Raw genomic sequence first — 17768 nt, 5'->3', positions numbered from 1 at the left:
CATGTATTAGAATGTTATTTGCCATTGCTTATATTTATAAACTTGTTGGACATCAAATGGATGTCAAAGTTATTTTTCTAAACAAAGAAGAGATTTATATGGAGCTGCCCAAGGGACTAGTAATCCCCGGTATGGATTAAAAAAAGCTCCTAAACAATGGCATGAAAAGTTTGACAAGGTGATATTGTTTAATTTATATTTGATTAATGATGCAAGTAAATGCATAGCAAGTTTTACAATAATGAATGTGTCATTATTTGTTTATATTTATGACTTGCTTATTTTGTGAACTAACATTGATGTTGTGCATGAAGTTAAAAGATTTCTTGCATCTAATTTTGATAGGTAAGACATAGGTAAAGCGAATGTCATGTTGGACATTAAGGTTATTAGAGATAATTATTACATTATTTTATCTCAGATATATTATGCTCGAAAGATGCTTAAAAGATATGAGCACTTTGATTATCCGCCTATGTTTACACCATATGATTCAAAAATATATTTGGTTAAGAATCACGGTGATTGTGTTTTGCAAGAAAAATATGCACAAATCATTAATAGCTTGATGTTTTGACAAACTGTATATGCCTTGATATATATTACATATATTGTTAGTAGATTGAGTAGATATACTCATAATCATGGTATTGAGCATTGAGATGTTATCTCTAAATTGTTGAGATACTTTAAAGGCACAATGAATTTTGGTTTGTCATGTTGTGATTATCCTGTTATTTTGAAAGGATATTGTGATGCTAACTGGATTTTTGATTCAGATAAGCAAAGCCTACTAGTGGCTATGTGTTTACTTTGGCTAAAAGAGTTATCTCTTGGAAGTCCTTAAAAAAGAATTGCATAGCAAGGTTTACTATGGAGTCGGAGTTAATTGCCTTGGAGAAGGCAGAAACTGAAGATGAATGGCTAAGAACCTATTGGTTAATTTATTTGTCTTTATAAGCTAACACAGTTCCACCTATGTGTTTATTGTGATTTTCAGGCTGCCAAAGCTCGAGCAAATAATTTATAATAAGAAAGTGCACAATATTGTGAGGCAGCTTATTGAGACCGGTATATGTCCATGGACTTTGTGAGGTCATAAAAGAATTCTGCAGATTCTTTGACCAAGCCACTAGCAAGAAGGCTAGTGAGAGAAGCATCGAGGGGGATAGGACTGATACCCAAATCATGACACTGTCATTGATACCCAACCTCTGCGATTGGAGATCCCATGAATGAGGTTTAATGGGAAACGAAGTCACAAGTGAAATGAGATATGGTACTGTCAATTTATGTTTATTAACTATCTTGTTGAAAAGATTAGTTATGAGTCCATCCCTATGGTGTAAGACAGTACAAGATGCAGAGTGATTAAGGATGAGCTTAAAGCTCTTAATGGATCCATAGTCCCTACCTGTTGGGATGGGGTGTTCCCTGCACACACTCTTGATGGATACCACCTATATGAGTGTGGAGTTGCTATCTCCTATGAGACTTGGGTAGGTCTCTAGAGCGCTCATGAAAGCCATTTTATGGTGTAATAACAAAAGATGCAGAGTGAGTAAGGATGAGTTTAAAACTCTTAATGGGTCCATAGTCCCTACTTCTTGGGATGGGATGTTCTCTGCACACATTCTTGATGGACGCCACCTATGTGAGTGTGGAGGTGGTGCCGCCTCCTATGAGACTTTGGCAAGTCTCTAGAGCACTCATGAAGCCCAGAGGCGCATGGCCTGTATAAGGCGCCAACCCGCTATAGAACAACCCAATTTTCTTGATTTGATTTGATTTGACTTTTTGTTTATTTGATTTGATTTAATTTTTTGTTTTTGGAGAAAGTTATGTGGATGATAAGTTTGTTTAACTTGTGGATTTGGTTAAAAGAGTTTAACTCTACCATGATTCATTAAGTTCCTACTTATTTATCCTAGGTGCGGTTAAAACCTTCGGGTACCACATCGATGCATGCTTTCAATCTCCTTTATTTTATTGTTTGTAACATGTGGGGGATTGTTGTAATATATGTGTGTTACAAACAAATTGTTTTCTTGTTTTCTTTTTCCATAAGCTCTTTTATTCTTTGTTTGATATTTGCTAGTGGCTTCTTTGAGAAATAATTTTTTGTGACCGTTTGGTCATTAAGGGCATTGAGTTTCTCCATACGTTGATTTTCACTTTTATTGTTTCTATTGATTTTCACTTTTATTGTTTCTAGCCGTTGGCCATTAACAATTCCATGGTTTTAATTGTTCAACAGTTTTGACCTTTGACATTAACAAGGTCTAATGATTTTTTTTATGGTTTCCAAGCATTTTTTACCGTTTGGTCATGAAGTCATTCAAGGCTTTGGATATTAAAAGATTCTCTTTAAGAAGGAAAACGTGAGCTTCATTTCTATATATTAAGCCAACCTTCTTGTCAATAGAACATACACAAAAGAGCATTTGAGATATATATATATATATATATATATATATATATATATATATATATATTATTTCTATGTTTTCAATTATGTATTTGTTGTTCTACAAGAAAAGATTTGGGTTGTTCTATTACTCTTCGTTATTGGAAGTGCGTCCTTAACGAAGGTAGACGCTATAGTCTAATCCTGGGAGGTTGAGTGTCAAATGATCCGATCGCACCGAGTTATTCACTCCGGGAGGCACGAATCAACCTTTAAGGACAACGCTCTTGCGTGATTCTATAGCATTGTGAGATCTTTCCATACTCTATTTTCATCTATTGTATTTTATTTATTTTATTGTTAATATTCATATTGTAATTATTTTATATCAATGAGAATTTGTGCACCATCCAAAATTATTTCCTACATATGGTACTATTCATCTTCATGATTATGTTTCAATATCTTGGTACTCACAACAACTCCTATTTATAGGATATATATGGTACGATTTGGAGAGGCATGCAGCATGCAGTAAGCGAATAAGATGAATGACATACACTAGTTGACAATGTTGTTTTTTACGACGTCGGCTCAAGTGTCGTAAGTTGATTATGACCTCATTTGGTTGGGTTTGTGCACAGTTGATTATGAACATCAAATGACTTCCACACACACATATATATATATATATATATATATATATATATATATAGAGTACGATTTAGAGAGGCATGCAGTAAGCAAATAAGATGAACGACATACACTAGTTGACAATGTTGTTTTTTACGACGTCGGCTCAAGTGTCATAAGTTGATTATGACCTCATTTGGTTGGGTTTGTGCACAGTTGATTATGAACATCAAATGACTTCCATATATATATATATAGTACGATTTAGAGAGGCATGCAGTAAGCGAATAAGATGAACGACATACACTAGTTGACAACGTTGTTTTTTACGAAGTGGGGCTCGAGTGTCGTAGGTTGGTTATGACCTCATCAGGTTGGGTTTATGCACAGAACGAGGGCACGCTCACACGTGTCTACTTTATAAGCTAAGCAAATTCTCTAGAAGTGTGAAGGTTGCAGCTGCTATTAGAAACTATCTTATAACCCCCATAATGTGCGAAATTCTTCATTACAATTTAATTATAAAATTTAAAAATATTATAATCATATTCTTCATAAGTATTATGAAATTTATTTTTATTTTTCATAATTGCAAGAAAAAAACTTGAATTTTGCTTAATCAAAACATTAATATAAAATTAGAAAGAATCTCTAATATTATTGGTGTAATACTTATTAGATTTCAATACAAATAAAACTCAAATTATGAGCATTCGAAAATTTACTTTGGTTATAGAAAAAAATATGCCCGAGATTCTTTGTTATAGTTTAATTTCAAAATTTAAACACATCTCTATCGAACTTTTCATTATAGGTTGTGAAAAAAAAAAAAAAAAAAAAACTATCACGCCCATTTAAATAAAAAGACATACTCCCCTAAGGGGTAGCTCAATCGGCTGTGAACCACGCTTCATGAAGCGGATGTCACTAGTTCGAATCTTCCATCCCCCTTCTTTTGTGTGGACATGTCAAAAAAATAAAAATAAAAAGACATACTAAAGGTTATAAACTAATATATTACTCAACATAATGACATACAATCATACACAGAACATTGTATAAATGTATAAGTCGCATAAAATTTTACTATATATTATAAGGCCTTTAACTTTAATTAGTTTAATCCATATAAATTAAAATATGTTAAAATCTTTGTTCCCATATGTATAGTTTAAAATGAAAAATAAGAAGAAAAAAAATAGCGAAGATAAAACTTGGATTGTAATTATCAAAGCATTAATAGAAAGTTAGTAAGAATCATTTATATTATTAGCGTTATACTTATTAAATTTCATACAAATTATAAAACCCATATAATTATGAGCCTTAAAAAAAGTACATAGCAAAATAATAAAAAATCTCTCAATCAACAATGCAATCAAATAAGCATCCCACTTTATATTCAATCTTAATTATCTCTTAAGTGTTTCGAAGTTCATTTTTTGTATAATAATCAAATAAGCTTTTTTTAAAAAAAAGGCATAAAAAGTACTTTAAAAAAATATTTGAAAATTCAGGTAAATCATACAAATAAACAACAAAAATCTCATAGGCGAAAAGGCCTCGGGAAAATATCAAATAAGAAGCATGTTATATCGAACAATTAAAGATTTTATAAACTAATGGACACTAAGCAAAATAAGCCCCAAGATAACCGTTGTGATTTTACACTTCGGTTTGGACATCGAATATATAATTGCTTGTAAGATGCTAATCATATATATATATATATAATAAAGATTATTTTTGCTAATGAAATAAAAAATAAATACCTAATCAGTATGTTGAGTAAAAATCCGACAACCTATACAATTAATAATTAATATACAATTATATATTAAAAAAAAACAAAAATAATGCAATGAAATGTTTTTCTATTTTGTTTCTACATCCTATCATTTAGTTAATCTAATTCAACTATAACATTTAATATTATGTTATATACATATTAAAGTGATTAAACATAATAATATATAATTTGATTTGTATTATTTGTTTCCTTATTTGATTTTGACATTAATAATACTTAATTTATTGAATAATTTATATATAGAAAACTCTTCAAATATAATTAAATGCTATTAATTACGCTAATTTAATGAACTGATTTTTAAAGTAAAAATCGGTTCACCCTTAAAAAACCGGTTCACAAATTATGCCTTAAAAAATTGGGGTAGCATTAAAATAAAAGGGTTCACACCACATGTCGTAATATTAAGACACTTTTGAGAGTGATTCGACTTTTATATATATATATATATATTAGAGAAAACATCAGGCCACAGAAGAAAACTAGTATTTTCTTCGGCAACTATTTGGGCCTACCAGCAGAGTTCTGTCCATTCAGACTATTTCAGAGCATTAAAGATTGAAGTTGAAACGTGTCGAATAACTAGCAGGTAAAGTTCCTTTCACACGCGTGAAATGTATCTTATTGAAAGCCGTACCAACATATGGCATGAGCATCTTCTAGTTACTTAAGAAATTGTGCAAGGTAATATGTGACGATGCAAAAATTTTTATAAGGATATCAGGAGAATATGTGACGATGCAAAAATTTTTATAAGGATATCAGGAGAATATGTGACAAAAATTTTGATAAGGATACCAGGAGAAAAAGTTCAAGATCATTAGATGAGTAGGTAAAAAATAAGTAACTCAAAAGGATTAGAGAGGGATTCAAATTTGGTCCTTTGGAGATCTGGAATGTTTTAATAAGGCATTGTTGACGAAGCAACGTTAGAGATTGGTACATCATATTTTATGAAAGGTTTTTAATTTTGAGGAGGTAAAGAGAGATCTTTCGAGATCTAATGACGACGAAGTTAATTGTCAATTTCCTAAAGTATAGGTATTAAAATTATATCAAAATTACTAAAATATTCATATTTAATAAACCAATATTGGTTCATCAAATGTTTTTATTTGAATTATTTTATTCATATTGTGTTATACAAAGGCGAATCAAAGGTATAGACAGAACCACAAGCAGATGCAGATTGTAATTTTCTCATTCGAGAAAGTGGTTGGAATAGATTCAGCAATAATAAACACGACCCTTGCTTTGCAAACAATCTCAAAACAATTCTCGTGTTTGAAAGTTACAATGACGTCGGGGTGGTTGCACCGCCTCCGAAGTCCCTTGAGAAGTGGCCTTGGGTTGATGCGACCACCCATATGGTTTTGCCAACTTGGCCTGCGACCCACCAAAGAATATTTTTGTGATTTTCTTTTTTGATAATTAGGTTTGCAGAAAAAAAAAGAAAAAAAAAAAAAGAAGTGTTTTGAAAAATCCATTCAATTTTTATAGGAATATGCATTCCTCTTAATGGAGGAATAACTATTCCCATAAGAATAGTTATTTCTAGGAATGGTGTGCAACCAAACAAAATAATGGATATTCTATAAGAATAGTAATTTTATTTCAGGGGTCTATTCTGCAAACAAAACAAGTCCTAATATACACTAATTAGCCCAAAAGCATAGCTCAAACGGTTGGGGACTACGCCTCATGAAGTGAAGGTTACTAGTTCGAATCCCCCTCTCCGTTCTTGTGCACACATGTCAAATAATAATAATAATAATAATAATAATAAATGGACTTGAGTCCACTTTTGAGAAAAGAACAAATTTTATTGCATATTCCTTATGCTAGAGCTAATTGCTCAAGCAAAATGGTATCACAAATACATTCAGGAGGCTCACTCCAAACATTATCAATTCCATGTTGTACAGCATACCTCGACAGAAGGTGTGCCACCATATTCCCTGCTCTCTTCACAAAACACATATGCCATTGGGTAAACAGTTGAAGCTTCACCTTCATATCAGCCACCAAATGCCCCAGACTACTCCCATCATTCTCCTCACAGTTGACAGCATCAATGATACCTTTGGCATCCCCTTCCAACTGAACATGAGTAAATCCCAACTCATAGCAGGTATCAATGGCCAGCAAAGCAGCCTTAGACTCAGTTGCAGCCGGTGAGAGGTTCCCCTGGTGCGAGATGCTTCTGGCCTTAATCAGACGACCGTGATCATCTCGAATGACAACACCACAGCCTAGGCGACCAGAAGCACTATCAATAGAAGCGTCCCAATTGGCTTTCACCCATCCAGTACACGGGGCTGCCCAACGGACCATGCCTCCAGCGTCGTTATCCTATGTAGGTGCAAGCCGGTCTTCTTGAGCGGCCCTGTAATCTTCTGTCGCCCGAAGAGTCAACTGAATCAAAGTTGCGGGATGAGAAAAAATACCTCCATGCAGAACGTCGTTACGCCTCATCCAAATTCGTCGAGCTAAGCCCACAAAAAGAGCCATCTCCTCTTCTGTGCATTTGCTGAACATGTCTTCCACCACATCCAGGAACATTGGGCCTGCATAGTGACTCTTCTGAAATTTGACTGGCCCCATGCCCCATACATCCATAGCTGCAGGGCACTGCCATAGGACGTGAAATCCAGTCTCCACCATGAAGCCACACAGAGGGCATATTGGGTCTCGAAGGATTTTACGTTTGAGCAGATTTTCCCGGGTGGGTAAAATATCATGACAAGCCTGCCAAAGAAAATTTTTCTCTGCATTTGTAATCGCCAAAGCCCATAATTTTTTCCATACCTCATTGGTGCCCCTGCTAGATGAGTTCTCAGCCGGCTTTGAAGCTTCCATGTCTACTTGCATGTGATAAGCGCTTTTGACAGAGAACATGCCATTGGCCATCCCTCTCCAAATCATGACATTTGGCTGATTTGTACTACTAATAGGAATGGAAAGAATGGCTTGAACCTCCTCCTTAAGGAAAATTCTCTCCAATTTTTGCAGATTCCACCCATGCTGCTCTTCATCAATAAGTTCTCGCACTGTCGCATCCGAACTGAGTTCACGTATGGGAAAGACCACACGGAATGTAGATTTTTTTGGTAGCCACCTATCCTTCCAGATGCGCACAGTGTCTCCATTCCCAATGCGCCATAATAGGCCCTCCTGAAGAACTCCACAAGAGCTATGAATGCTCCTCCAAGCATAAGACGGCCTGTCACCCAATCTAGCCTCCAAAATAGAACCATTCAGATAATATTTTGCTTGCATAATTTTTGCCACAAGACTAGTTGGGGATTTCCACAATCGCCAGCATTGTTTGGCCAATAATGCCTTATTGAAGTAGGTAAAATCCCTAAAACCCATACCTCCAGCTGTTTTGGCCTTCCCCATCTTTTCCCAACACATCCAATTGATACGATTCCCGCTATCTTGATTGCCCCACCAGAATTTTTTCATTTGGGAATTGATCTCCGAACATAGGCCTTTTGGTAAGAGGAATATACTCATACAATAGGATGGTATCGCCTGAATAACCGCCTTAAGCAAAATTTCCTTTCCCGCTTGGGAAAGAAATTTCAGCTTCCAGTCCTGCAATTTCCTCCATACCCTGTCAATGATACCTTTGAAAGCTGCTCTTCGGGATTTTCCAACTAAAGCTGGAAGACCCAAATAGGTATCGTACCTCTGAGTGGCCGGGATTCCTGCGTTCGCCAAAATTGCCTGCTGTTCTGCTGCAGGCGTATTTTTGCTGAAGAATATAGAAGTTTTATTACTGTTAAGTCGTTGGCCCGACGCGGCTTCATATAATTGGAGAATAGTCGTTAGGCTTTCCCACTGTACAATATTAGCTCGACAAAATAGGAGACTATCGTCCGCAAAGAAGGGATGGCTTATACGAGGGCCCCTTCGAGAAGTAGGAACCCCCGTCAAGGCACCTGATCCATTGGCATAATTAAGCATGGAGCTCAGATATATTAAGTACAATTTTTCTTGATACATTCCTAATGTAGAACAGAACACTTATACGTGTACTCATAACAAAAATACTTTAAACAAGTACTTGCATTTAATATCGAAGACAAAAAAAAAATTAGAGTAAATATAGTCAGATAGTTGAAGATGCAAGGGTAGTAATCTGCTAGGGTGGGCAGGTGATTGGCACCTTCGTTCACCTTGACCAAATGAAAGTACTTATAATATAAAGTCCATTTGGTTGTCAGAGAACTTACCCTGTATTTGTGTTTTCAAATTATTGGTGGAATATGAAAGTGTGGTAATTAATTACGCCAGTCTTTTTTTTTTTTTTTTTTTTATTCTTTTATTTTATTTTATGTATAAAAGATTGACTTGGAAGGTCCAATTTGCGATTCCGAAGACTTTATTAGTCAATGCCTGATTAGAGAAAAATAAAGGTCGCTCTTTATTGATTTTTTTTCTTCTTTAAGCGGCCGGTGGAGGCTATGTATACTCCGAAATCAGCAGCAGAGATTGCATTGTGCAAGGTTTGAAAAAGTTTTCATCAATCATTTTCTCCGTTACAATCTAAATAAAAGAAGAGAAAAATTAGTATTTTCACACGCGAAAAAATAAGTATATAACTCTATGACTTGCTAATTTATTATGTAATGAGCTTTAAGTAAAAAAATACATTTCTTAAAATAATAAATGCCATGGGTTATACAAAATTGGTGAGTGTTGTCTCTTTTATTATGCAACTGAGAAAAATTAGTTTATTTTGAAATAGAGGAAGCATAACTCCAAGGACAATTGACATGTTATGTTAATGAAATCATTCTAATAAGAATCTTATACATAATTATACATATTCCATAACTTTCTTCCGTATGTTTTATTCGAGTTCTTAACCCCTTCTTGATGCAAACTAGTTTGCGTTATCTCGAGGGACCTTTAATACGACACTAGTCCCCTAGTAAAGCACGCATACCATCATCACTAGTGACCCGTCCAAATTTACAACTCAGGTAATTCATGCCACTAATATGTCGTGTCCTTGTGACTACCGCCTATATATACAAGATTTTGCCGGTCACTTATAAAACAATTGGATCTAATGCCAAAAAATAAACATAAATCTCTAGATCTCATAGGGTGAAAAGTCTTTATACCTATAACCTATGTGGCTGCCATCCATACATGACCATCTATATCATATGTTGAATTTTCATAATTCGTTTAATTGATAAATATTATACGTCTCATGAATGCGATTTTTATAAGCATATATTGAAATCATTAGGCTCACAACATAATTTTTTTACGTAAAAGCATGCACAAACCCTATTTCATTGTGCTGTAGCTAGCTCACCCCACACGAAACTGCCTGGCTAAATCCTATTTCATTGTATTGCTCTTTCCTTAATTATCTAATAATATGTCGCTGACACTATTTCTGATCCAGGAATGAGTATATATCTCAATGCAGTTACCTAGAGTTTGTCAAGAACCCTGTTTTCCTTTGCGTTCCTTTCTCCATGCTGTGCTAATAAATAATTGTCTCTCTCTCTCTGTCTCTCCTTTGAGTCAGGGAGACTGAAATTTTTGGGTGTTTTTTTCGCGAGCATATATAATATAGCATATGACACTATTCTAAAAAACACTATACTGACTCCAAAAACTTGTTTATCACAATTTATGTGGAATTAATACTATGAAGTAATAAACAATTCAATCACCCAAGATATATAAAACAATAAAGAGGCAGACACAGATATTTGAGTTACGAAGAGGAAACCTTTTAGAAACTGATTTAAAAGTAAAACTTCTCCGGGGCAGCCAAACCCAGGAAATCATTATCAAAAGATTATCCAGAGATTATAGACACTAGGAACACTTACAACCCTTTGCAAAACCTTGGCTCTGTAAGATCGACAAGCCTACAACTCGTCTCCTTGCTCACAATCTTCTTCAACGTGATTCTCCTTTACAGGACCCTTCCGATAGACTTCTCAACTATAGATTTATCAAAGGAATAACTAAAACTCTAAGAAATTTAATTTAACGCTCACCACATATGATCTCTCTTAACACAGCCTCCGACGAACTCTCTGAGGTGAAAATTCACGTCTCTCTCTTCTATAATGATGTATATATATATCAGTACATCAAGCCCTAGATCTGGGCCCACTAAAAACACATTTTTGGGCATAATAGGTACGGGGTGTCCGGACAGGTTAATGGGCTGTCCGGACAGGCCTTGCGGAGCAAAAATAGAGTTTTTGGAAAGACTGTTCAGACAACCTATCACCATGTTCGGACATGGCCTGCAGTGGAGAAAAACAGCATTATGGAAATGCTGTCCAGTCTTGATCAACAGCTCCGATCGATGGGCGTTTGTGGTCCGATTGACTTGAAATTTTGCAGGGACGTTCATGACACATGAATCTACACATAAATTTTGCAGGGACGTTCATGACACATGGATTCTGAGCATTCTATATCAGTGTTTGAGCCTATAAACAGTAGCCTCTGCATTGTGGAACTGAATTAAGCCAACACAAGAACTAACGAACTCCCCCTTTGCCAATTCGGAGACAAAACCAAAATGTTGAGCCAATTCCATCATCTCCCCATATTTACTCCCCATTTTTGTCACAGAATGACAAAAGATCCTCATGTTTCCTGAATAACTAAGACTAAAAGCAATTCTTTTTCCTAAAACAAATAACTTAAGACAAAAAAAAGATCATCGGCCTTAATTACCACAATCAAACACAAACACAAACACAAACACAAACTTATATGATTAATGAGATCACAAATGCAAACCAACAAACAAATATAATCAAAAACCAAACACTCCAATTCACATTCTACTTATCCTTATAACTCCATACAAGCCTCTCGCTCGCTACATTTCACAGTACTTCGACCAACAAGTGAGTGACAATAGGTTTGAAATAACTTACCATCAATTGAGTCATTTAGTGCAACAATTTCTTGCCTATCTTTCTCTCCTGCCATTCTACATACACTAAAAAAAGAAAATAGTGTTATATACTTGTATTAAATGGAACTAACTTCCACCAACAAGTGAATGACAATGGGATTGAAATATCTTACCCATTGTTATTTGAGTCCTTTAGCGCCACAACTCCTTGCACATCTTCCGCTCATGCCATCTTGTGTACACTTAAAAATGAAATATTGTTATATAATATTACTCTCTTGCATTGTTTACTCAACTTGATAAACATGCTAAGAGAGGTTCACTAACTCAAAGTTCTTAAACAAAAAAATTGTTTGAAGTTCTTACCTTCTAACACAAACCAAATTTGTTATAATCTTTGTAATATTAGAACAACTTCTTCAACAAAGTACAACTAAAGCACCCTCCAAGTTCTTAAACATTCAAACTATTTAAAGTTCTTACCCTCTAATACAAACCAAATTTGTGACAAATCTTAATAATATTAAAACAAAGTCTTAAACAAAATACAACAAAAGTTCTTTCAAACGTTGCTTCCGCTTGCTTGAGATCCATAAGAGCTCCTTCCAATCCTAGGAATAATAGAATTCATATCATAATCAATGATCTTTCTAACAATTACTTGATATGTGTGTGAAATAAAAAAAAAAAAAAAGAAAAAAAAAAAAGTGATAGCCAAGATTCTTTTACCCTCCTAGATGTTTTAGCAGCCTTTCCATTTGTGCTTGCATAGCAGCTTGAGATGCTTTTGACTACTTAATTTCGGCCTGAAATGCAGTTGTTTCATCCAGCATTTTTAGCTCCATATCAGCTTGTGATGCTTTTGACTCCTTAATTTCGGCCTCCATAGTAGCTAGTTTCTCTTCGGTTTCTAGCTGTATAGCCAAGCATTCATCATGGTTTTGTTGGTTGCATGCTGATGAGGAATTTGATTGGGTAGGTATGGCACCACAACCTTTTCCTCTAACATGTCCTGAGCGGTGTCCACCTAGCACCTTTAAGACAATGTCTTCTTGGCTGGCATTAGTGTTGTCGGAGTTTGCTGCAATTGATTCCATTTCATTCTGCACAAACCATATAAACCTCCACTAAATAAATCATGCAAGTTCATTAGACATATTCATCATGAGTAACCATTTCATTCTCTCACATATTTACTCTCGGCGTATTCACTCACAAATTTCCCATTCCTTTAAGTGTGCGTGTCCTTGTATATTTGTATGGGATTGGGTATGGCATTAGTTTTCTTTGCTTGCACATAATACACATAATTAACTGTTACACTGAAGAACATTACTATAAAAGCTTAACATTATATATTCTTACCTTCTTGTGAATGACATTGACGAACGTCGAGGTGCCAGCGGTATGATTTGTTTCCATCTTTGCTTTATTTTTCTTATTTCGCTCAGATTTGGCCTACAAAAATTCAGTCAAAAAACATATTCATTTCATTTTTTATAGCTGAATACAAATCTTAGAAATAATAATTGACTATTTATTTGAATAAGATGCATTTACCTTCCATGAGTCGGCTTCGAATGAATCACAATTAGTAGGCCATTGTTTCGGAGAAATACCATTTGGAACATTGGCCCTTACCTCGACTTGAGCATTGGCCACCGCTACTAAATCTCAACTCTGTACATCTTTGAAATAAATTTTGTATTTCTCGAGGTGCAATTTGGAGCGTGTCCTATTATAGGCCAGACGTAATTGATGCTTTAAGGCATCCTTGTGCTTCTTTAGCTCCATATCCAAAACGAACTTACCCTGAGACATAGTAATTACGAAAACAATAATCAAAAGTTTGTCACATTATTTGTAGCAAGTGACATAATACACATACATAATGAGATTTATACCTTCACACGTTCTTCCAATCTCTTCACCATTTCATCTGGGACCATGCTCCAACTCTGATAATGGAGGTCGCAATGATCGAGGACAATCTTAGAAATTATCCTCGACCACTCCGCGACATTTTCGCCCACAGGTACGACATAATCATCCTTGAATTCCAAAGTGAGCAGACCATCCTTATCTATCATATCATTAACCTTCCAATTCTTGTTCTGACCCCTTGGTCGTCTAACAGACATGCTAGCTATTAATCAAAATATGGAAACATAGTTAGTTGTATTTGGAAAAGTAGTTCGCAAAGTGTATACAGCAAACTAGTAAGAAAAAGACCTTATATTCACTTACAGCTTGCGGTGGTGCGACTCCCAATGAGTGTATGTCATCAGACAGCTCATAGGAAGGATTGCCCTCCGCCGAATCGAGGGTCACCAGTCATGGCATGTCTATATTGTCATCAACATCAATGAGAGTCGGCCTGTCACGATCCTCGACATGACACAGGCCTCGACCTTGACCTCGGAGTTGACCACGGCCTTGGACTCGGCCACGACCATGGCTTTGCCCTATCACCATTTTTGTTTTTAATTTTTCTCTTGTAATATGTTTTTATTATTTTTAATATTAACTAATAATTTCCGTTTAATAATTTTTTATGATAAAGATCATTAAGTTGATATTTATCTTATAATTAATTATAAAATAATACAAAATCCAAAGATAATATAAGATCAATATAACTAAGGCACTAAGATAATATAAAAAGCTTACCGTTCAATTGAATGTTCGATTGAACCTTCAATTGTATCCAATTTGATCTATCAATTGATCATATCATGATCAATCAAACTAATTCACTAGGATCGATTGGATGTTTGATCGAACATTTAATCCTATCACGATCAATCGAACTAATTCATTAGGATCGATCGAATGTTTAATCGATCATTTGATCCTATCACGATCAATCAAACTAATTCACCAAGATCGATCGGATGTTTGATTGATCATTTGATCCTACCACGATCATTCGAACTAATGCATTAGGATCAATCAGATGTTTGATCGATCATTTGATCCTATCACGATTAATCTAACTAATTCATTAGGAGTGATCGGATGTTTGATCATTTGATCATATCACAATCAATCAAATTAATTTAGTAGGATCGATCGGATGTTTGATCGATAATTTGATCCTATCACGATCAATTGAATTAATTCAGTAGGATCGATTGGACATTTGATTCTATCACGATCAATCGAACTAATTTATTAGGATGGATTAGATGTTTGATCGAACATTTGATCCTCTTACGATCAATTGATCTAATTCATTAGGATCGATCGGATGTTTGATTGATCATTTAATCATATCACGATCAATCGAACTAATTCATTTGGATCGATCGGATGTTTGATCGAACATTTGATTCTATCACGATCAATCGAATAAATTCATTAGGATCGATCGGATGTTTAATCGATCATTTGTTTCTATCACGATCAATAGAACTAATTCACCAGGATCGATTGGTTGTTTGATCGAACATTTGATCCTATCACGATCAATCAAACTAATTCATTAGGAACGATCGGATGTTTGATCGATCATTTGATCACATCACGATCAATCGAACTAATTCACCTGGATTGATCGGATGTTTGATTGATCATTTGATCCTATCACGATCAATCAAATTAATTCACCAAGATCGATCGGTTGTTCGGTCAAGCATTTAAATAAGAATAAGAAATAGAAAACTTCAATAGTGATATAGAAACAAAATAAATAAATTTCTAAGCGTTTTAATTTAATAGGAGAATTTGTTTTCACTATCAATCGAACTAATTTACTATGATCGATCGGATGTTTGATTGAAAATTTGATCCTATCACGATCAATCGAACTAATTCACCAAGATCAATCGGTTGTTCAGTTAAACATTTAAATAACAATAAGAAATAGAAAACTTCAATAATAATATAGAATAAAAAAATTAATTTTTCTAAGCGTTTTAATTTAATAGGAGAATTTGTTTTCTTTAAAAGGAAAAAATAAATTTTGATTTTTAATTTAAAATAAGAATAGAAAATAGAAAAATAGATAAAATTCACCAATAATTAATATAAAAGAACTAATGACATATTATCGGAGGTGAATTTTTGGGAAATAACTTTTTTCTATTATATATGTAGGGCCAATAGCATCGTCCCAATATTTATTAATTTTTTTAATTTTTTTAAATATTCATCTGCTGTGACCCCTAAGAGTCGCCGTTGTTTATCCTAATTAGCGGCGACCATATAGTTCAATAGCGGCGACCCAAAAGTCACTGCTAATGACCACTCATCATTGTTGATTCTCATTAGCGGCGACTTTATGGTCGCTGCTAATGAACATTTTAATCATTTTAATTATTTTTTCTTATGTCAATAACAGTGACCGTAATGACCACTCATTAGCGGCGATTCTCAAGAGTTGCCGTTGTTGACCCTCATCAGCGGCGACATTATGGTCGCCGCTGATTGAATCTTATTAGCGGCGACAATAGTCGCCGCTATTGATGTTTAATAGCGGCAACTATTATTCGCAGCTATTGTTGTTGCTGCTAAATAATTTTTTTTTTAGTGGCCACTATTAGTAGTGACTCAAAAGTCGTCGCTAATAATGGGTCGTTAGTAGCGACTTAGAAAAGTTGCCGCTAATGACCCCTCAATAGCGGTGACTTTTGACTCGCCGCTATTTTTTTGGTTGCTAAAGACCATATTGGTTGTAGTGAGATTTAAGATTTAATTTGTATACAAGCAACTCGATCAACTAACTTGGTGTTTGAAAATGGGAATAATATAGGAATTATGTGAATATTTGGAGCAGTAACCTGTGTATTTTGTTTATTTTTTATACTAAATTTATAATAGTTAGGGTGATTCATAAACCTAGCTGGAGTAGATGAGCTTAAAGAGTATAAGCCCATTAGTGTGAAGAATTATTTTAGTTAAAAGGATCAATACATAACTAAGCATAAAATAAATATTTTGATTCTAAAGTTTATCTTGAATGAAATGCATGGTTTCATGGCTTAAATGTGATCACACTTAGAGCATAGGTTTGGAGATCTCCCTAAAAGCAAAAAAGACCAAAAAAAAAAGAAAAAAAAAAAAGAAAAAAAGAAAAAAAAGAGGGAACTAATTAATTTTACTTAGACCGGGATACCACCGGGACTCGGTCGGGACACTGCCGGGACCCAACCAGGATATCGTTGGGGCTTGATCGGGATAACATTGGGACATGGTCGGGATTCAGCTAGGACTGACCAGGATATCGTTGGGACCCGACTGGGACATTGTTGAGACCCGACTAGGACAACGCTGAAACCTGGTCAAGATTTTCTAGGAATTGACCGGGACACTGTACCGCCAGAACCTGGTCAGACCATGTCTAGACCCTCCGGAACCCAGTTAGGATACCGTTGAGACTCGTGAGACCCAACTTGGTCACCGCTAGAAGGCATGTTCTAAAAGACACTATGTCAACTAGAGAGTTCATCAAGCCATAGCCTAGTTGCCACGACCCTGCTAACCAAGATACAGTTTGTAGACACGAATGGTGTCAAGATGACACAAGTTCTTCCTTCCAAAATCCTATTTAGAGAAGTCACTGTAGCGGCAAAGACAAGACAACCGCAAGGAACATGTCAGATGCCCAAGGAACATGTCAAAGGCAGGAGAAATCTGACATAAGTTCCCAGTGCTTTTCTAGCAGCAGTACGAAAGTTCTCACTCTCTATTTGCAAGGGTACGAAGCATGAACTGTAAAAGGCGATCTAGAAAAATAAGGGTCAGTTTGATGGGCTACACTAAGGGTACTAATTAAGCCTTTAAAAAATATAAGTTGCCTACAAGTTGTTTGGTAACTGAAAGGTGCTTTGATGATTTTGTAAAAGGACAACCAAAAGTTGCTTTACAACATACTTGCAGCTTCTCAACATCCATTAACTAAACATTTGGTAGAAATGCATATGACAACAAATGCATTGGCAGAGAGTGCAGATGAGTGTTTGGCAAATGGTATATTGGTATGGACTCATTCGTGTCAA

The 17768-nt window shown here is 35.1% G+C and overlaps 1 protein-coding gene across 1 annotated transcript; it reads right to left on the bottom strand.

Annotated features, from left to right (window-relative positions):
- Positions 1-6686: 6686 nt before the first annotated feature.
- Positions 6687-7184, bottom strand: LOC148584611 (uncharacterized). Its single transcript, XM_088518537.1, has one exon. The coding sequence runs from the start codon at positions 7182-7184 to the stop codon at positions 6687-6689; it is 498 nt and encodes a 165-aa protein (XP_088374663.1).
- Positions 7185-17768: the final 10584 nt, after the last annotated feature.

The sequence above is a fragment of the Corylus avellana genome, chromosome 7 (assembly GCF_965113065.1).
Source record: "Corylus avellana chromosome 7, dhCorAvel1.hap1.2, whole genome shotgun sequence".
Lineage (NCBI taxonomy): Eukaryota > Viridiplantae > Streptophyta > Magnoliopsida > Fagales > Betulaceae > Corylus > Corylus avellana.
The sequence above is the reverse complement of the archived record's forward strand: the minus strand, read 5'-3'. Positions and strand labels throughout refer to the sequence as shown.

Coding starts and splice junctions, on each gene's coding strand:
- LOC148584611 (XM_088518537.1), bottom strand. CDS start 7,184: ATGGTCCGTTGGGCAGCCCCGTGTACTGGATGGGTGAAAGCCAATTGG.